The sequence below is a fragment of the Babylonia areolata genome, chromosome 11, assembly GCF_041734735.1.
Source record: "Babylonia areolata isolate BAREFJ2019XMU chromosome 11, ASM4173473v1, whole genome shotgun sequence".
Classification (NCBI taxonomy): domain Eukaryota; kingdom Metazoa; phylum Mollusca; class Gastropoda; order Neogastropoda; family Buccinidae; genus Babylonia; species Babylonia areolata.
The window spans coordinates 30,844,430-30,866,929 of record NC_134886.1 but is presented as its reverse complement, the minus strand read 5'-3'; the positions used below and the strand labels follow the sequence as shown (position 1 = coordinate 30,866,929).

General features: G+C 41.8%; 1 protein-coding gene across 1 annotated transcript in view; it reads right to left on the bottom strand.

Annotated features, from left to right (window-relative positions):
• Positions 1-11,513, bottom strand: part of LOC143287210 (uncharacterized) — a 28,157-nt gene extending 16,644 nt beyond the window's left edge. Inside the window, exons 1-5 of the mRNA XM_076595156.1 lie at positions 11,103-11,513; positions 9,005-9,214; positions 6,784-7,269; positions 4,385-4,465; positions 2,483-2,539 (exon numbers count right to left, since the gene is read on the bottom strand). Coding sequence (XP_076451271.1) covers positions 2,483-2,539; positions 4,385-4,465; positions 6,784-7,269; positions 9,005-9,214; positions 11,103-11,513 — 1,245 coding nt within the window. The remainder of the gene's footprint in view (positions 1-2,482; positions 2,540-4,384; positions 4,466-6,783; positions 7,270-9,004; positions 9,215-11,102) is intronic.
• Positions 11,514-22,500: the final 10,987 nt, after the last annotated feature.

Below are 22,500 nucleotides of genomic sequence, written 5' to 3'. Positions count from 1 at the left end.
GATTATCTCGGGCGACCAGCTGGAGATATTTGGACAACACACACAAGCTAGCTCTGGGGATGGACCATTATTTTAATGCCAAAGTTCGTCCCAGCTGTTGGTGTTAACTTGTGTCCATGCTTTGTCTGCCGGGTGGTGGCATATACAGGAGGGGGGGGGGGAGAGGTCACAGCTCTTCTTCATTTCAGTTTCAGTTTCTCAAGGAGGCGTCACTGCGTTCGGACAATTCCATATACGCTACACCACATCTGCTCTGCAGATGCCTGACCAGCAGCATAAACCGAACGCGCATAGCCAGGCTAGAGTGTATGCATGTATATTTGTGTACCTGTCAGAGGGGATTTGGTCTGCATAACTTTATCATTGCCAGGGGACATTTTGTTTGTTTGTATGTTGATGTGTGTTCTTTTTTCAGTGCGCCAAGTGCGTGTTGCACACGGGACCTCGGGTTATGGTCTCATCCGAAAGACTAGACGTCCAGTTTGATTTTTCCAGTCAAACTTGGGAGAAAGGGCGACAGCGGCAATCAAAACCAGACCCTCACGAACACTGGCAAATGAGCGTCTTTACCATTCTGTAACCTTCCTTCGTTCTTCTCTGGTCGGAAGGAGATGGAATGTGTCGACATCATGGTCCTCCTGACTGACATCACCAAGGCCTGGTTGTGTGTGGTGTTCACGATGAGTGATTCCCACCTCCTCTCCTTCTGCTTATCATGGTCCTCCTGATGACATCACCAAGGCCTGGTTGTGTGTGGTGTTCACGATGAGTGATTCCCACCTCCTCTCCTTCTGCTTATCATGGTCCTCCTGACTGACATTACCAAGGCCTGGTTGTGTGTGGTGTTCACGATGAGTGATTCCCACCTCCTCTCCTTCTGCTTATCATGGTCCTCCTGATGACATCACCAAGGCCTGGTTGTGTGTGGTGTTCACGATGAGTGATTCCCACCTCCTCTCCTTCTGCTCTGGACCAGCGCCTTCAACACGTTCACTCATGCGCTGTACGAATGGACTTGGGAGTCGCGGCCCACAAACGAAGAAGAGGAGAAGGAGGAGGAGGAGGAAAAAGAGGCTCAATCTCGACGTTATATGGAACTGTGTTGACTAGGACTTTGTCACATCAGTCAAGCGTGGTTTGATATTTGTGGACAATAATCTTGTTCATCATCTCCTTCATAGATTTGATCAAAGAATCTTGAGCTCTGTTGAAATGGATCGCTCGTGTTCAGTCAGACAGCCAGCTTCTGTGATGTGAACTTGTGATGAAAGGATCAATCAGTTTTGCATTACAGCACAGATGCCAAATTAATGATCACAGACCAGCACGTGCAGTGGCCTGGGATGTCTTCTTACAATCCTGTTGTCCATTAGCAAGGCTCTTTCTACGACAGGAAGCCCAGAAGATTTGTAAGTGATACCTCCAGGTTAGCGGCAGTAACAACCTAACCTGGATCCTACAGATACACGATCTGTTCTTAGTGTCTGCGTCAGATGTCGTTGATAAATGCAGAAATGTACACATCGTCAGATGTCGTTGATACATGCAGAAATGTACACATTAGATCGATGTTTCAAAATACCAATGTCATGATTTTTTTTTCTGAATTACTAGACTCACAACCAGTCGTAATGGCTGATAGAAACATACCACTAACGTTGTGAGGTGATCCCATGTGATCTACTTTAGAGAAACCAAATTGTACTGTGTGGAACTCAAATGTGCTAAACATGATTTCGTTTGAACTCACATACATACTTGATATGATTATATGATATGGTTACTTATATAGCGCCCATCCTCGGTTGGAAACCAAGCTCTAAGCGGTTTACAAAATTGGGGTCATTTACACAGCAGGCTGCCTGCCTGGGTAGAGCCGACTGACAGCTGCCATTGGGCGCTCATCATTAGTTTCCTGTGTCATTCAATAATGTCAGGCATGCACACATACACACTAAGACAGACCTGTAACATTTTACGTGTATGACCGTTTTGTTTATTTACCCCGCCATGTAGGCAGCGATACTCCGTTTTCGGGGCTGCGCATCTGGGTATGTTCTTGTTTCCATAACCCACCGAACGCCGACATGGATTACATAATCGTTAACGTGCGTATTTGATCTTCTGCGTGCGTATACACACGAAGGGGGTTCAGGCATTGGCAGGTCTGCACATATGTTTACCTGGGAGATAGGAAAATTCAAACCCGGGATCCTCAGATTGAAAGTCCAACGCTTTAACCACTTGGCTATTACATCCTGCCCTCTAGCACGTAGGACAGCAAGGAACATGTGCCACACTTGTCTGTTTGAGGCCACTTGATCCTGGGAGCAGAAGACGATAGTGATATAAGTATGAGTTTTATTTCGAACATAAAGCTCATTTTTAAATCACAAACGTCATTTGCGCCTAGGGTCTAATGCGATCTTGTGTGAGAAATATTGCTGTTGCCAAATTTGTTACCCAGCGACCACGCAGTTACCTCTGTCTTCCGCACCACCGTCCACATTGCTATTACTGCAGTGTCCGCCTGACGGATCTGTGTACATTTGGGGTCTTGGAAATTCACATTATACTTTCATAAAAAAAGAATCTGTGTTTGATAGTTGTATTGTATTGTATTGTATTGTGCAGGAAGGTGGTAGAATGGTTAAGACGCTCAGCTGCCAATAGAGAGAGTCCGTGAGGGTGTGGGTTCGAATCTCACTCTCGCCCTTTCTCCCATGTTTGCCTGGGAAATCGAACTGAGTGTCTAGTCTTTCGGTTGAGACGATGAGCCGAGGTCTCATGTGCAGCACGCACTTGACACACACAAAAAGAACCCATGGCAACAAAAAAGTGTTGTCCTCTGGCAAAATTATGTAAAAACAAATCCACTCTGACAGGTTACACAAATATATAAGCATGCACTCAAGGCCTGACTAAGCGCGCTGGGTTATGCTGCTGTCAGGCATCTGCCTAGCAGATGTGGTGTAGCGTATGTGGATTTGTCCGAACGCAGTGACGCCACTTTGAGAAAGTGAAAGTGAAACTGTATTGTATTGCATTGTATTATATCACCTTTTTGTGACAACAGATTTCTCTTCGCGAATTTCGGGCTATTCTTCCCGGGAAAAGCGCGCGACTACAGTGAGAGTGTCACCCACTTTTTTTTTGTTTCTTCTTCTTCCTTTTCTGTCCGTAGTTTGCATTTGTTTTCTTATCAAAGTGGATATTTCTACATAATTTTGTCAGGACAACCCTTTTGTTGTCGTGGGTTCTCTTGCATGCGCTAGGTGCATGCTGCACATGGGACCTAGGTTTATCCTCCAACCCGAATGACTAGCGTCCAGACCGCCAGTAAAGGCCTAGAGTAGGGGTAGAAAATACTAGAGGAATATGGTGTGGGATTCGGCGTTTAGGCAGACGTGCTACCTCCAGGCGAACACTCAACATGTACGTTCATGTAGCCACTTGCCAAAAAAACAACAACAAAAAAAAACAAAAAAAAAAAACCCAAACAAAAACACACACACAAAAAAACAACAAAAAACAAAACAAGAACAACAACAAGAACAAAACCCCAAACAAACAAACAAACCAAAAAAGTGTGCTACAGTTGACGGTAAAACACCCCCCTGCACTGCCGAAAACAAAAATCTACACAAACATTACCATATAAATCACAAAAGTTCCTAGAAATGCTCCAATATATCTTTTTATTTACCTGTGCGCTAGCTGAATCGGTAGCATAAGCAGCATTAATTTGAAGTTGTGTACCTTGAAAATGGAGACAGTTACCATCCTTTTATTGTTGTTCAGTACTTCATCCCACACTTACCATCACTCCCCACAGCAGGCACAGAAAATGCCCTGGGTGCAGCCTGTAGTACCCCCCACCCATCCCCAACCCCCCAAAGATGCAGAATCACACCCCAACAAAGCTTGCTCTGGTATCCTACCCAGGAAAAAGACAGACAGCACCAAAGGAAATTCCTACATAACCTTCAGGCATATCAGTTTCACACATATGGAGCCCCACAACTATGACCATCAACACCAAGATCAGGATCCTTAGCAGCACCGTGAAGTATTACGGTGTGGGGTAGAGGCCTGGAGAACCACCGCCACAGCCATGAAGAAAATCCAGACTTTCATCAACACCTGTCTCAGCACCATAATACATATCCACTGGCCAAATTCCATCAGTAATCAAGACATGTGGTATCCACTGCACCAACAGCCTCTGAAAGAAGACATCCTCAAAAGAAGCTGGAGGTGTATTGGCCACACCCTCAGTAAACCTGCATCCAACATCACACGATAAGCCCTCACCTGGAACCCCCAGAGGAAAAGAAAAATAGGCCGTCCAAATAACAGCTGGTGCCAAGATCTGGAGACAGACATCAGGAGGATGGGCCATACCTGGGGACAGCTGGAGCGACTGGCCCAGAACCGGGGTGCCTGGAGAGCTCTCGTTGACGGCCTATGTCCAAGACGGGACCACAGGGGTATACAGAGATATATATCAGTTTCAAGCAGGCTGATCGTATCCACTGCACCACGCCTGCTTTAGAAACGAAAGAGGGAGGAAGAAGCCGATGCCGGATCCACGCACTGGTCAGTCCTGGCCAGCCTACCAGAACGCTGCCTTAAAAGGCACAGAAAGATTCAAGGAACTATCTGTATCGTTATATAACCCAAGAAAGGTACAGATAGCATCCATGGAGCTTCCTGAAATATCGCCAGGAAAGGTACTAGACAGCACGCAAAGTTTCCTGTCTTGCTCTACAGGAAAGGTACAAATCGCATCAAAGTAACTTCCAATGTCCTTAAGAAGGAAAGGGTACATATAGCATCCGTGGACCTTTCTGTAATGCTCTTCAGGGAAGGTATATATAGTATCCAAAGAGTTTCCTGCAATATTCCCATGAAAAGTACAGATGGCTTCTATGGAGCTTTCTGTAATGCTGTTCAGATAAAGTACATATAGTATCCAAGGAAAATCCTGGAATATTCCCATGAAAGGTATGGCACCATAAGAGCTTTCTGTAATGCCCTTCAAGAAAGGTAAAGTATCAGCCAAGGATCTTCATGTAATGTCCCCCAAGAAATTTACAGACATAATCCAAGTATTTACCCATGTGTTGTCCTTCAGGAAAGGTGCAAAACAACACCCCACGAGATTCTCGCAACGTCTCCTTGGAAACGTACAGATACCAACCAAAGATTTTGCAAGAAATGTTCGTAGGAAAGGTGCACATAGCATCCAAGAAACATCCTCTATTGCCCTCCAGTAAAGCATAGATTTAATTCAAAGATCTTAATATTCCAAGGAATAGTTCAGATAACATCCCAAGAAGTTTCTATAATTTCCTCCAGGAAAGGCACAGATAACACCCAAAGAGCTTTCCGGAATACCATTCAAGGAAGGTACATGCAGCATATATGAAGCTTGCTGTAACACCCCCATAAAAATCACAAACAGCATTCAAGGAATGTATTGTAATATCTCCAGGGAAGACAAAGATGGCATGCTATGAGCTTCCTGCAATATCCCCAGGAAAGGTACAGATAGGATTCACTGAGCTTCCTGTAATATCCCCAGGAAAAGTACAGGTAGCATTGAAGGGATTTCTTGTAACATCCCTAGCAAAGTTAGATAACATTCAATGACTTTCCTGCAATATCCTCTGGAAAGGTGCAGATGACATTAAAGGAGCTTTTTGCAATATTCTTAAGAAAGGTAGAGATAGCATGGAATGAGCTTTCAGTTCAAATGATTCGGTGTGTGTGTGTGTGTGTGTGTGTGTGTGTGTGTGTGTGTGTGTGTGTGTGTGAATTCTGTGTGTACGTATGCACCATTTATTATAATTGTTATCTTAATATATCATAGGAATGTAATATATCATATTATGGCGCCTGGCCTTCGATTAGAGACCAGACTCTAAGCGCATTATAAACAGAGTTATTTGCACATCGGCTGCTGCCTGAGTGCAGCCGACTAACGGCTTCCTGTGTCATTCAGCGAGGTTTTCAATTACGTGCACACATACACAGTGTGTATTAAAGTGGATATTTCTTCAGAATTTTGCCAGAGACATCCCCTATCTGTTATCGTGAATTCTTTAACGTGCGCTTAGCGCATTTTGCACAAGGCACCTCATTTTATCGTCTCATCCGAATGACTGAGACAAACATTTTTCAAAATTTCGCTGGAAGGTAAAACTCACAATCAAATAAAATCGCCATGTATGTATTCGGTTTAAACAGAGGACTGCAAGAGGGACCAGAATCCATGTTGAACAGACAGAAATGTCTTACAGAAATGATAATGACAATAATTATCTCTGTAAATTCCAAGATGAAGCGGTAAGTCTGGATCGAATCAAGAACCTTCCCCTGTTTCTTGTTCCTTAAAGTGTGGTACAGACCGTTTATCTTGTGTTGGCTCCTGTTCCATACGAACCAGTAGAGTTCACCAGTCATTTTGTTTTGTGTGCTCGAACCATTTATATTCATTTTGTTATTGCTCTTTTCTTTAACGTGCAGCACAGTTCGTGCAGGATTTGATGCCATGCGCCGTGATGATGATTAAGGATGAAACAGCTAATATTGTGTTCCTGTCCCTCTTCCTTCAGTTTTAATCGTCTGTTTCCCCGTGTCCAGTTAGATTCACACATCCTTTGTTATCTTCTGTGAACGTGGATGGACTGACGCCACCATCGTTGACAGACGGGCACTCTGCTGGGTTTTCCCACACATGACTTCTTTCAGGGTTCTGCGGAAACGCGCACCACTGACGCAGTAAAGAAAGAAACTGGTGGTGTGGTTGATGTGGAGAAGATAAAACCCAATGGAGAAGACCAGATCGTTCTTTGCAATCTCAAAAGGGTTGACTTCAGTTTGCTCAGCCGGTTGGAATGACTGATCCATCATCATTGTGATTGTTAGTGGCATTGTGCAGATGATCATACTCGCGGAGTCGATGATAAGCATCATGGAGAGCTGACGGCTTTTGGAGGACGTCTTCTTAGACTGAGATCCTCCTGCACTTTTGGCTCCCTCTCCAAGGCCCTTGCTGTCCTCGGATCGTTTGACGTGCAGCGTTATGATGATGTTGCCGATGATGATGGCAGTGAAAGAGATCATGAGTAACACGTTACGCATGGTGGGCCAGACGTAGTCATGGAAAATGCGATAGACCTCGCTGAAATCTCTGTCGATGGCACACAGGTAGGCCTTGACTTCTTTGTCAACCATGCGTGTGGTGAAGGCCACGTGTCCGTCCTGTCAACAGTGAACAACACACACACACACACACACACACAAAGAACAGGTGGTTATTTCAGAAAGAAGCAACAGATAACAAAAGCTGAACAAAAGGTCATAGAAAAAAAAACTTACCTGAGTGGCAGCGTGTTTTCTTGTGATCTTCGTTATGTGCATCGATACTGGTTAAAATACTTTCCTATTTCTTACTTTGACATTTATTCAAAATGTCAAAAAAATTTGATACACATTTTCCTCGTTCTATCACGGCTGATAGAGAAATGGATTACAGCTGAATGGTGATGTTGTGAATATCTGTTTGATCTGAGATCCTTCTGTTTGTATAACACATTCTGACATTCTGGGGTCAAACAAAGTCAGCGATTCGAAAAAAAAGGAGTTGGCCATCAACATATTCGATCACAAGGACACATAATTATGTAGAGCGGAGAACACAGATTATATTCCCCAATTTGATTTTCCCGTTCAATACATGGGGAAAGTTGGCTGACTGTAACGAACAGCCAGAAATGCAGGAGTGCAGTTGATATCATCATTTGACCATGCTACGCAACAGACTGCTACATCATTTGTCCCCTTTCCTCCCCCCCCCCCCTGCGCCCCCCCCCGCCCCCCCTCCCGCTGCCACCCAGCGATTTGCTTTTTAGTTCCAGTTTCGATGTCATCATTTTTGTTTATTTACAGACATTGTTTGATTGTAATATGCAGATACAAAGGTAACATTCAAATTAAATAATGTTTTAGCTTTTGTTCCGCTCCAAACCTTTCTCAGAATCCAGTGCAGGATGGAGAAGTACGTACATTAACCTATCACATATCAGTGCAGGACGTACAAGTACGTACATTAACCTATCACATATCAGTGCAGTATGTGCAAGTAAGTACATTAACCTATCACATATCAGTGCAGTATGTACAAGTACGTACATTAACTCTCTCCATACGAACGGCGAAAGAGACGTCGTTAACAGCGTTTCACCCCAATTTCCATCATCAAAATATTGCAAGCGGAAGGCTCTTATACTGAAGACGTGAATGTTGACAAAGAATACCACAATTCTGACGACGGAAGCTAAAGGTTGGGTCATTCAGACACCCATTGGACGTCCGAGGGGTCTGTGTAGAGGAATAGAGAGGACTGGCCGTACTGAGTGAGTTAACCTATCACATATCAGTGCAGGACGTATAAGTACGTACATTAACCTATCACATATCAGTGCAGGATGTACAAGTACTACATTAACCTATCACATATCAGTGCAGGATGTACCAGTACGTACATTAACCTATCACATATTAGTGCAGGATGCACAAATACGTACATTAACCTATCACATATCAGTGCAGGATGTACAAGTACGTACATTAACCTATCACATATCAGTGCAGTATGTACCAGTACGTACATTAACCTATCACATATCAGTGCAGTATGTACAAGTACGTACATTAACCTATCACATATCAGTGCAGGATGTTCAAGTACGTACATTAACCTATCACATATTAGTGCTGGACGTACAAGTACGTACATTAACCTATCACATATTAGTGCAGGATGTACAAGTTGGTACATTAACCTATCAAGTATTAGTGCAGGATGCACAAGTACGTACATCAACCTATCACATATCAGTGCAGGATGTACAAGTACGTACATTGACCTATCACATATTTGCAAGGGACAATACAAAAACGAGAGTCAAAACAGAAGCATCGAACTACAGCTCACCATCAAAAGCACGAAAACCAGCAGACAGACGGTGACGATCTTGGCTTTCCTGACTGTGCAAAGCGTGGGAGCTTTCAAAGGAAACTGCACGGCCAGGGTTCGGTCTATCGTCATGGCAACGGTGAGAAAGACGCCAAAGTTGCTGGTCATCCAGCCAATGAGGTGGGAGATGGAGCAGATCACGTGCACGTGGCGAACGCTGTCAAAGATCTGAAAGAGTCCAGAAAACGTGGAGTCAAGTGAAGAAAGTGATTTTTTTTTAATGTAAATCTCTGTCTCTGTGTGTCTCTCTCTTTCTCTCTCACGCGCCATGAACTCAACGTGCCCCTTCTCGTTTTCAGGAAAAAAAAATTCACTGTTAGAAATTTTTTGCAATTTTGATTGGCCGATTTCTCGTGCGATCCTAATACCTTGTGCCCCTAAATCCACCAACATTCACCTCCAGATGCCTAAATGTGGTTGTGCCCCTCTCTCTCTCTCTCTTCCACCTCCCCACTTAACATTTTTGTTTACCTTTTCACTATCACGTGCATTTTTATATCCCCTTCCCCCACATCCCCGCTTGACATGTGGTCGAGTCATTACAAACTTGCAGGTTCGAATTTTTAGTTCTCCGCCTCTCTCTTATTTCTTTATGTAGCCTATGCTTTCTCTACACGTTGTTTCTGTTGTTGATGGTCTGGCGGTATTTTAAAAAAGATTTGTTTTATTCATAGGTGATAGATTAATAAAATAAAACCAACCATGCGCGCATGTCTAGCTGAACTTAAGCATAGACACGTGAAAATAAAATGAACAACAAACAAATAAGTAGGCGTCGCTATACTACAGTGCCACCCATTTTTTTGGTATTTTTTTCTGCGTGCAGTTTTATTAGTTTTTCCTATCCAAGTGGATTTTTCTACAGAATTTTGCCAGGAACAACCCTTTTTGTTGCCATGGGTTCTTTTACGTGCACTAAGTGCATGCTGCACACGGGACCTCGGTTTATCGTCTCATCCGAATGACTAGCGTCCAGACCACCACTCATGGTCTTGTGGAGCGGGAGAAAATATCGGCGGCTGAGCCGTGATTCGAACCAGCGCGCTTAGATTCTCTCGCTTTCTAAGGAGACGCGTTACCTCTAGGCCATCACTCCACATGGACTGGTAATGGACGTTAACCACATGAATAATCTATCATCAAGTGATCGTAATTATGAAACAAGGAACTTAGTCAAATACAGTGTAAATTACCAATGTAGAACTTAACTTGAGACACCTCTGTTAGCCACAATGGTAGTGCTTCCCCATAACTGTGCAAAAACATAATACCTTGATATCAATAGTTAGACAGTTGGTGTCATTTATTTAATTATCTATCTTATTTCATTTCAATTTTCGCCTTCCTCTGTGCATGCCATGAGGAAATAGATGATGCAAATACGCCTATTTCTCACCGTAAAAAATGTATCTGCTTTATGTCATATGTGTGTCTTAAATGATGTGAAATGTGAGGTTTGTAAAAAATGGAAGTTTGCGTGCCTGGGTGAAAATATTGTAAAAGTAGGAGATGAGTATGTACTGAATAGGCCCTAACGCAGCTTCTGAAAAGCAATTATATGTAATGATAACAGCAGTCCCTCCTGCTTATATTTTATGGAAAAAAAACCCCAAACAACAACAACAACAACAAAACACAACCCCCCCAAAAAACAAACAAACAAACAAACCCCCCCAAAAAAACAACAACAAAAAACAAACGAAAAAAACAACAACAAAAAAACCAACACACACACACACACACACACACACACACACACACACACACACACACACACACACACACACACAAAATCAGCTAAATCAGAATACGGTCTGCTGCGAACATAAGTCATGATAAGGATTAAGACTCAACACATGTTTATTCATGTCTATAATTACTCCTTTTAACCCGTTTGATACCATAAAGCCATCCTTTTTTGTTGTTGCGTGAAAGTTATTTTCTTGACACTGGATTTTTGATGCTGGATGACTGCAGAAGAATGATATATAATTATACTGGACAAACATCCAACACTTGAGTGATTCACACCAATGAGATTCAGCAGCCAACTCACGTGCGGAAAATTGACGTAGAGGTAATGCGGCAGAAGAGGGGTAAACAAACTGACGGTATCCACTGTAGCTGTGACGGCCATGTAGAATGACGTAGACATGTGACGAAAGTCTTTGCTCCTCATTACCATGATCACCAGAGTGTTGGTGATGGTGCCAATCAAAAAGAGGAAGGGCGGGACCCAAAAGTCTAAAGCGTCGGATATTCGCCGCATCAGCAGGACATCTCGACTCTCTGGTTCCGTTTGTACAAATGTAGTGTTAGTGTCACCTGAATCAGTTGTAGACCATGTATAATCACTTGAGGAGAAAACGATGTCAGTGGAGTTGTGTGCCATTGTTGCATCTGTGATGTCTGAGCTTGTGAAGGCCCGTGCTGTTCGTTGCGAGAAGATGTTGCTCGTGACGTTCATCGTTGTGACACTCGTTATGTTGAAGTGAGACATGACACAATGTTTATTGCTAGTCATTCACTGTAACTTACTTTCAGATTTCATTGGCCTGTGGGTCATATGGCGTTGGTGCTTCTTTATTTTTTTTCTTGAATAGAAGATGCTTTGTTGCCTGATCAACAAAATAAATAAGAAATGATGGAATTATGAAACATCTTGCGAAACATACATACATACATCTGTGCAGGAGAACAGTCACAATACAATCACTTCCCCAAGCTGCTTTTGGAGGGTGATAATTAAAATATGACCAGCAAAAATATCGAGGAAATGTAATAAATGAATGAATAAATAAACTTTGACCTTTGCACCTCGTGCTTGGGGATCCAAACAGGATTATGTTCAGGTGAGCTGTATGATACTGTCAACACAAACACTATCAAGCAAACGAGCACGGACACAAAATAAAATCCACAACTGTTTAACAACCATATCTAGGCTATAAGAGAAAAGGTTATCTATCACTCAAACACATTGTCAAACAGAAAACAACAACAACAACGAACAACAACAACAACAACATCAACAAAACACGATGTCGGAGAAAACAAACGCATGCAGACAACTATTCTGTCAGAAGAGCATTTTACGAAGATAAAGTTGTCAAAAGTCGGGAAAAGGATAGATAAAGGTAGGCAGGTGGACGGCATACCAACCCTTCAAAGACAGCAACCCCAGGAGGGGGAGGGGGTGGGGGTGGGGGTGGGGGAGGCCGGGGGGGGGGGGGGGGGGGGAGGGGGGTAGATAGACAGGGGAGAGAGAGGGAGGGACGGACGAAGAGACAGAGAGATTGAAACTGAGATGGTTTATTCATATAGGTCACAGCCCCTTTGAAGGGGGATATACAGTAAAATGCTTAAGTCAGACATTCAAAAGTCTTCATGATGTAACATATATACGCTTCTCCTTTTGAGTGCTTTATACAGATAAAGAGCGAACTCTTTGACATTCTTTTCATTTGTTGATGACATTTACATGATAAGTCTAAACAGGCAATGGTTTTGACATTAGTATATTTAACTGGAATCAACTTTTTTTTCCCTAAAATCTCTTTATGGGCAACACAGTACAAAGTGAACTTCTTTAGATTCTTGACACATTGGACAAATCAAAATTTAGACACATGATTTTCGATACCGTTAATGATGGGTAAATATTTCAGTTACACCCAATCTAAACCTTGTCAAAGTATATTTCAGGTATCTATCAAGTGTCATGGACATACAAACTGGCATATTATAAGGTATATGACAAACCATTCGATACAAATCAAATCTGTCGCTATTCTGAATACAGGAATTCCAAATTTGCCATATAAAATCAATTCATCTTCTACGAAATACATGAATATATTCGCTGATATCTCCGACACCTTGGTTCAGTCACACAAAACCAAAACCATACTCGCAAAGTTTCATTCTCACATTAGACACTCAATTTCTCTTGCCTCAATTATATAATTCTAATAACATTCTATAGGCTTTATGGGGTAATCGGTGATCTTCCACTTATTTTCAGCCAATATTAAACACATTTGAAAATGAAAGTAAAAAAAAAAAAGGATAGGATATCTGGCTGTATCACCATATACTAAATCATTAGGTGTTTGCAATGACAGTCCCAGCAATTTCTTTGAAGCATAGAGGTGAGAGAGAATAGTTCAAATGAACTGAATAAAATTTATTTTCTAAGGGTAATAGAATAAGTAAAATAACGCTTTTTTTCATGCAGTCCTCGAAGGGGAAACAGTAACATAAACAAAGGGGGGGAATCATTATATCAGTACAGCATGCATGTTGTAGTCATGGATACATGGATGGTAATTTGACATTTACAACGCTAAATAGAGGAGAATAAGAGGTGAGAGATATAAGGGGACAGATAGAGAGAGGAAGAGAAAGAGAGTACAAAATAATGAAAAGTAACATAAAAAAAACACCAAAAAAGAGAGGCTAAAATAAGTATGCACATGTTACAAAAACAGTAATAGAAATAACAGCATTTAAATAGTTGTGGAAGCAAAAAAAAAAAAAAAAGAGAGAGAGAGAGAGAAAGAGAACTGAATTGAATTGAATAAATTTCATTTTCTGAGGGTAATAGAGTAAGCAAAAAAAAACACCTTTTTTTCATGCAGCCCTCGAAGGCGAAACAGTAACATAAACAAAGGGGGAATCATTATATCAGTACAGCATGCATGTTGTAGTCATGGATACGTGAATGGTAATTTGACATTTACAACGCTAAATGAGGATGATAAGAAGAGAGATATATAAGAGGACAGAGAGTGAATGAATCTCTATTTTCCAACAGTGAAGACATAAGCACTTTGGCCGACTTACACACACACACACGCATACACACACACACACACACACACACACACAGACACACACACACACACACACACACACACACACACACACACACAGAAAGAGAGAGAGAGTACAAAAAGTGAAAATTAACATAGGTCAAGAAAATAATTAATCAATATAAAAAGGTAATTAAAAATATTTAAAAGATAAGAAAAAGACCTCCCCAAACAACAACAACAACAAACAAACAAACAAAAAAAAACAAAACAACAACAAAAACAAAAAAACAGTAATAGAAATAACGCCATTTAAATAGTTGTGGGAGCAAAAAAGAGTTTGAAAGAGAGAGACGGAGAAAGACAGAGACAGATACACACACACACACACACACACACACACACACACACACACACAGATTTCAGATGGTTTATTCATGTATGCGCCTAGGCCCCTTATGAAGAGATATATGAACATTAAGAGAGAGAGAGAGAAAGAGAGAGAGAGGGAGAATGCGAATGCGAATTTTTAATTGCATTTTCGCCACAGGCATCATTACAATAAGATAGACGCAGAGAGAGAGAGAGAGAGAGAGACAGACAGACAGACAGACAGACAGACAGACAGACAGATTCAGATATTTTATTCATTTAAGACCTTAGCCCCATATGAGGAGGGGCAAAAACATAAATGTATAATCAAACCAAGAAATAGACAAGCACCACAGATCCTTTGACGAGACAATAAACAATAACAACACAAACATTAAGACACGATAGTCTTATATAGATATCACGCTAAATTTTGAATGATACTATCGTTGTTAGATGTCATCAGTAGACCCAGACGGAACAAGCATGATATTTCTTTGGTATGAACTTCAGTACCGGGCACATCAAAGCAAAGTGGACTTCGACTTCATCTTCAATTGAAACTTTACACACTGGACATAGTAGATCAGAATCACTTTCATGTTTTTAGCGATAAGAATGAGCAATAATTTCTGAAATACCGATTCAAGACAAAGCAAACATAAACAAGCCCAATATCTTTTCGTTAGTACTGATCTCTTAATCAACGATCATCGCGAACACAAGACAAGTTGTTTCAAAGTCTGAACCTAGTCATGTCAAGCTCTCGCGATGACCTCATTGATTTGCCGTCCACTGCTGTTGGTTACCTGTTGGGCTTGTTGGGCTTCTATCAAGGTATCAGACTGACAGCGATCTAAGAGGCTCTTGTTAGATGGACGCAAAGACGGTTTCCCCTCCAGGAATGTGGAAGGCGCTTAAATCACAATTGTGGTGGATTGAGGTTTACCCCCCCCCCCCGCCCCCTCCAAAAACAAAACCAAAAAGGCTTGAAAGGGAATGGGTCTTGTCAGTCTCATTCCGCGACAAAGCATGAACATAAATAGGCCCTGTCGAAAACCACCAAAGTGACTCAGTATCTGTGCGGGTCTCCTCTGGTTGGTGATCTGACAGAGACCTAACATCGTCGACTCTCTCCGGACTGAGACTTCGACTGAAGCAGCATGGATCCGGTTAATAGTAATAACAATAATAGACATTTATACAGCGCGTTTCTCTAGAAATACTGCTCAAACATTTCACTCCCCACTCCCCGCCTTCCCCATCAGATTCTTAAATGGAACATCAAATATTACTACTGTGATGAGAGTAGCGCGTCTGACACGCCGCTAACGATTCACCTTTACCTTCCCCCTACACCTGCTGCCCCGCCCAGTGCACAGGCCGCCAACAAGCGCTCTTCAACCATACCGGTCCTGTGCCAGTCGCTCCAGCTGTTCCCAGGTGCGGCCTGTCCTCTTCATGTCTAGTCTAGCCCCAGGTAGCTACGCGACGTCTTTCTAATACAGAAACAACTGAACGCAAAAAAATATAATAATGGCTGTGTATTTTCTACTTCATCTTCAATTAGGGCACATTAATGAACTTTGCACAAGCATCGTTACACTGTATGATCGATATATTCCTCATAGGGTTCTTCGACAAGAAAGAGTTCTGAGAGACTACTCAATCAAAACAGAGATTCTGTTCCACTGATCGAGATGTGTTCTCACAACAAATGCTAAATGCTGAACATATGGCCTGGTTTTCGAAATGGAACAATTCAGGTAGATTGCCTTTGTTGTCTAGTCGGCAGTGCAACAGCCTTCATGACAAGAAGCGGAAATTGCTGTAGAAGGGTGATGCTTACCTGCTGCACAATGACTGTCAGATTGTTTCAGGATAAAGATGTCACAGGTCTGGTCCTATCTAACGTGTCTGTGTCACAAAATCAGTATTTTTTTCTCTAGCTTCTGGTTACTAAAGAGGGCCAGGCTCAGGTCCACAATTATGTCCGATGTCGGTACTTTGTCGACAACAGTCCAGGTCCATAATTACGTCCGATGTCAGTACTTTGCCGACAACGGTCCAGGTCCATAATTATGTCCGATGTCAGTACTTTGCCGACAACGGTCCAGGTCCATAATTATGTCCGATGTCAGTACTTTGCCGACAACGGTCCAGGTCCATAATTATGTCCGATGTCAGTACTTTGCCGACAACGGTCCAGGTCCATAATTATGTCCGATGTCAGTACTTTGCCGACAACGGTCCAGGTCCATAATTATGTCCGATGTCAGTACTTTGCCGACAACGGTCCAGGTCCATAATTACGTCCGATGTCAGTACTTTGCCGACAACGGTCCAGGTCCATAATTACGTCCGATGTCAGTACTTTGCCGACAACGGTCCAGGTCCATAATTATGTCCGATGTCAGTACTTTGCCGACAACGGTCCAGGTCCATAATTATGTCCGATGTCAGTACTTTGCCGACAACGGTCCAGGTCCATAATTATGTCCGATGTCAGTACTTTGCCGACAACGTCTCAGATGGCAAGGCCATACTGGGGAAGGAACAGATATCGTCGTTACGACCAGATTCAGGCTGGGTTTCGTTGCTTTCGGACATCCATACCTCATGTACAGAGATTATGCAATAAAAGACTCACCCCCCGTCATTTGACGGGCGCAATAGCCGAATGGTTAACGCGTTGTACTTTCAAATCTGAGGGTCCCGGGTTCGAATCTCGGTGACGGCGCCTGGTGGGTAAAGGGTAGAGATTTTCCGACCTCCCTGGTCAACATATGTGCATACCTGCTAATGCCTGAACCCTCTTCGTGTTTATACACATGCAGAAGATCAAATACGCACGTTAATGATCCTGAAATCCATGTCAGCATTTGGTGGGTTATAGAAACAAAAACATACCCAGCTTACACCCCCCTCGCCCGGAAAACGTAGTATGGCTGTCTACATGGCGGGGTAAATAAACAAAACGGTCATACGCGTAAAAAAAAATGTTACATGTGCATGTGAGCGTGCCTGAAATGTGATTGAATGATACAGAAAACGAATGATGAGCGCCCAATGGCGGCCGTCAGTCGGCTCTACCTAGGTAGGCAGCCTGTTGTGGAAATGACCCCGTGTTTGTAAAGCGCTTATAGCTTGGTCTTGGACCGAGGATAGGCGCTGTATAAGTACTCATATCATTATGACTTCAGACAGACAGTCAAAGAGAATTGGATTACTTAATTTAACAAGCATTTCTCAATTATTTTTATCATGATTATTTTCAACATGTATCCAACAAGGGTACGCTTATTAGGATCAAGTCTATCAACTTAAGTATGAACGGATTTTTTGTGAATCATATTCTAAAATATGTAATGTGTTTGGAGAATAAAATAAAATACTCGTCCAACCTATTTTTGTGATGAAAAGCTCAAAGATCTATACTTAAAAACAGAGTCATTTATCATATAAATAATGGACTGATAAATGTATTTATCTATCATGCCCAGATTGTGTGTGAATGTCGTGTAAACAGTTCAGAGAACTCTTCATGTAGCAGAGTGACCGCTAAGATTCTGTCTCAATTACATGCTGCCTTCAGGAAAAACAAGACACTCTGGGTGGTGCCCTGCCTTGGGGTGTCTCAGATGACACAGCCCGTGATTCCTCAGTCAGTGCAGACCATGCAAACCTCAGTGGAAACAGACAGTCCCAGCTAAGCTGGCATCAACTTTCTGCTTTCAGCTGAGTTCAGCAAATCTCTTTCTTTTAACACCCCTGGCTTGCAGACAAAGCAGCTCAAGGACAGTTAGTAGATGGTGTCTTGTTTCTTTGTTTTATTTGTTTCTGTGTATGCTGCGTCTTTTGTTGTTGTTCTTTTTGCGTCATTTGGCCTGGCCTCTACTTTCAATACACTGTCTCGTGTGTACGATTGCTTCGTTTTGCGAGTGTGAAGCAGAAAACGCTCTTTCGAAAGATGTAATAATGCGTTTTCATGGTGACATGGACATGATTTCTCGCAGACTCTAGATACACTCATACACTCATAACGATAGAGTGTTAGAGCAGCCGGTAATGCTGTTCTCAGGCCTATTGTAAACATTGCACTGATAAGCAGAGGTGCTGTGACTGGAGAATACATATATCTAAGAGTTTCTCTTTTGCTTTGCCATGTGAACTCTGGAGAGCAGAGAGTTCCACTTTTCTACATCTGACACAAAGAAAAGTGTTTGTGAAGTATCAAGGATGTTCATGTGTTCAGGTGATTTAGTGTTTGTCAAAGTGTACTTTGTGATAGGACGTTGTAACATCACCAACAGCATTCTCACAGGAAGAAAGTCCCTATCACCCAGAAAAAAACTCAAGAACTGCACATCTGTCATGTACTCCAGTAAACAGCACGTGAAACAACAGCAAGGCAGAAATCATGGAGGCAAGATAAAAGAAAAAAACAACAACAACACACCAACCAACTGATTGCTGTGTATGATGGCAAGACAGATAACAGCTTGGACACATTAAGAGTGGTAAAATACATCCAAAAACTGTCAAGCTGCACTGCCAACGTTATGCCAAACCGACAACCAACAACCTCAGTGGCAGCAGCATACCATGAGAGAGCATACGTGTGTAGAACAGGACATGCATCCTTTACTCACGGAACCAACAACATGCGGGTAGGAAGCTGCGGACATCGTGTACCCGTCGTGAGAGATATACGGCAACAGCTCCTGAACTCCACTACATGATCAAATGCAACAGCAAGACGTATTGTCATCTTCTGATTGCTCCTGCTGTCGACCTGTACTGGAGAGTGAGGAGACCATGGCTGCTCTGACTTAGGCAGCTCGGTGCTCATCTTTGAGGATGGCGCGGTCTTGGACGAAGACATCCAACCACATCCTGTGGCGTGGTACACTGCCTCTTTTATCTCATGTAAGTCGACTATTACCAAGATTCTTCAAGTCTACCAAGATTCTTTCAGTCAACGTCTTACTCATCCAACCACAATAACCCCTCCCCCCAACCCCCTCCTTCCTAGAGCTCTTCACTTCTCCGATGAAGAAAACACAATTCAAATTTTGTTTTGGTCATAGGAGTGTAAAGTAAAGCATTAAAAAAAAGGAAAAACAAAACAAACAAACAAACAAGCAAAAAAACAAAACAAAACAAAACAAAACAAAAAAACAAAAACAAACAAAAAAAAACAACCCAAAGCAAAGCAAAACAAAACAAAACAAAAAAAGAACAAAAACAAAACAAAACAAAAAAACAAAACAAAAACAAACAAAAAACAACAACAAAAAAACAAAAACAACAACAACAACAACAACAAAAAACAAACAAACAAACAAAAAACACGTTTGCATGCTGTGATTTGGAAGAAGAAAGCTTTCCTACCCTTCGTAAAATTTCACCAGACTGAATATGGCCGTTATAGGCTATTCAATACCATTACACTGGTCTTAATTTGGTAGATGTATGTGTTTATGATTTTCCAGTGCAAGTAGAACTGAAACAAAAATAATGTGAATTAGAAATATGACGTGTTTGTATCCGAGCTTAAAAAAAAAAGTGTGTATGTGTGTGTTTTGTTTTTGTTTGTTGTTTTGTTTTTTGTTTATGTTTTTGTTTTTGTTTGTTTTATTTTCTTTTAATAACGCACGGTAATGGACGATCATCGGTGCATGCTCTGATTCGACATACCCAGGGCACCACTAGCTATTGCTTTCAAGGAAGCCAGGCTCAGGCGCAGGCTCAAAGGGCAAAAGCTCCTCCATCCCCACCCTCTCCAACAGAGTGGATGCCGCTTCTAAGACTCTCCGGCGACAGCGCCAGTCAACCTGTCGACAGTGGAGACTTTGACACGAACCCTCCACAGCCAGACTTGACAATGAACAATTGAAACTGAAGTCACATGCACAACCTGAACCACTGCAAAGTACTGATGGAAATAAAACAACAACAACAACATGTTTAAACAAATCTTATTTCTGCTGGATTAAAGAACCAACTGTGGACCTGATTGACTCGTGTTTATCATCATCATCATTATTATTATCATTATTATTATTATTGTTGCTGTTGTTGTTGTTGTTATATGTTGTGTAATTTTTGCTTGCTGTTTTTGTTGCTGTTGTTTGTTTCTTGTCATATATATATATATATATATATATATATATATATATATATATATATATACACATATATATACATATAATAAGAAAAAATCAAAATCAGTGTAAACGCGACAAAACATAAACAAACACACCAAAAAACAAACAAACAAAACTAAACAAAAATAACAAAAAAAAAAAAAACAAGCAAAAAAACAAAACAAACAAAACAACAACAGCAACAACAAAAAACACACAAAAAAACACCCCCCCCATCCCCCCAAAAAACAATATAAAATAAAACCCACAAAAAAGAAGCAACCCCACAAAACAACAACAACAAAAAACAACAAAACAAAACAAAACAAACAAACAACAAACAAGCAAACAAAAACAACAACAACAACTAAAACAAACAAACAAACAAAAACAACCCCAAAACAAAAAAACAGCTTCAGTCCAGACTTCCAACAGAAAAAGTGAAAATGAGCACGCTCTTCTGCTGGTACCGAGAACAATTCAGCGGCATTGTCTGGACGAAGTCTCAGGCCCTTGAGGCGACTCTGAGAGAGGGGTGTGGGGAGATGGTGGGGGATCGTGTGTCGCGCGAGGTGCCGCGCGCGGAAGGTGTCGGGTAATGTGGGGGGGTGGAGGTGTGGGGGTGGGGATGGGGGTGATTTTCTTTTTTCTGCGACGTCGTGATACTGAACAGCATCAGGTTAACCGCACAACACCGTGAGTAAGACCAGATTACGTAAAAGCCGTCTCTTTAGTTCACGATCAAAGAGAGTAGCAGTTCTAATGTTCAGTTTCAGTTCAAGGTTTAGTTACAGTGATAACGATAAAGTTATTGTTGTCCTTTATTTTATTTTATTTATTTATTTATTCATTCGTTCAGTTATTTATTTATTATTTATTTATCTATTCTTTTATATTTTTTTATTCATTAATTTATTCATAAAAAAAACAAACTATATTCTATGTATTCATTTATTCATTAATTTTTTGATCATCGAGGAATCGAGTCAGTTTTGTGTTGGGACTTCTGATCCAGTGTTTTACCGGTGATCAGGGTTCTAGGCCTCGTTTCAACACCGTGTTGTGTCCTCTTTTTTGGGAAGGCCCTCTACTCTGAAATTCTTCACTCCCTTGACTCCCAGTTTTCTTCTACATCGGTGTGCTCAAGTTATGCCTCTTCACCTTTCACGTTCCTTGATCTGTGCTGAGTGGAAAAGACTCTGAGACAGAGATGGTGGCAGTGAGAGTGATTTTTTTTGGGAAAAAAAGTAGTAGGTATGTATATATGGCTGAAATTGTTAACTTGGAACATTTTCATCATCATCTTCTTCTTGCCTCCTCGTTCGTGGGCTGCAACTCCCACGTTCACTCGTATACATGGACACGAGTGGGCCTTTACGTGTATGACCGTTTTTACCCCGCCATGTAGGCAGCCATACTCCGTTTTCGGGGGGATGGGGTGCATGCTGGGTATGTTCTTGTTTCCATAACCCACCGAACGGTGACATGGATGACAGGATCTTTAACGTTGCGTATTTGATAAACACGAAGGGGGCTCAGGCACAAGCAGGTCTGTACATATGTTGACTTGGGAGATCGGAAAAACATCCACCCTTTACCTACCAGGCGCCGTTACCGAGATTCGAACCCGGGACCCTCAGATTGAAAGTCCAACGCTTTAACCTCTCGGCTATTGCGCCCGTCGAACATTTTTAAACTGGCGTATCCGTTTCTCCCCATCCTTTTTTTTTTTTTTTTTTTTTTTTAATAAGGAAAATCCTCATTTCAAATAAGGAAAATGGAGACACCAGGGCCTGGATTTATCATTCTCTCTGTTATATTCATTTTTTCTGTCCGTATTTTGTACCTCGTTCCAGTGTAATCACCACCCCACTCGTCGCTAATTCTTCGCACACTGTTATGCTACACGTCGCAGTCCCAGTCTTTCATTGTTATATCGTCATAAGAAACAACAGGAGACCATTTATTTCTTTGTGCGTGTGCATTTGGCAAAGTTAGCAAGCACGTATCTTGTCCAACAAAATGAAGGAGTTAAAATAATGGACGTGATGTCCGAAGCAACGATGTTGAGATGTTCTGTATTATTGTATTGTATTGTATTGTGTTTGTTGTATTGTAT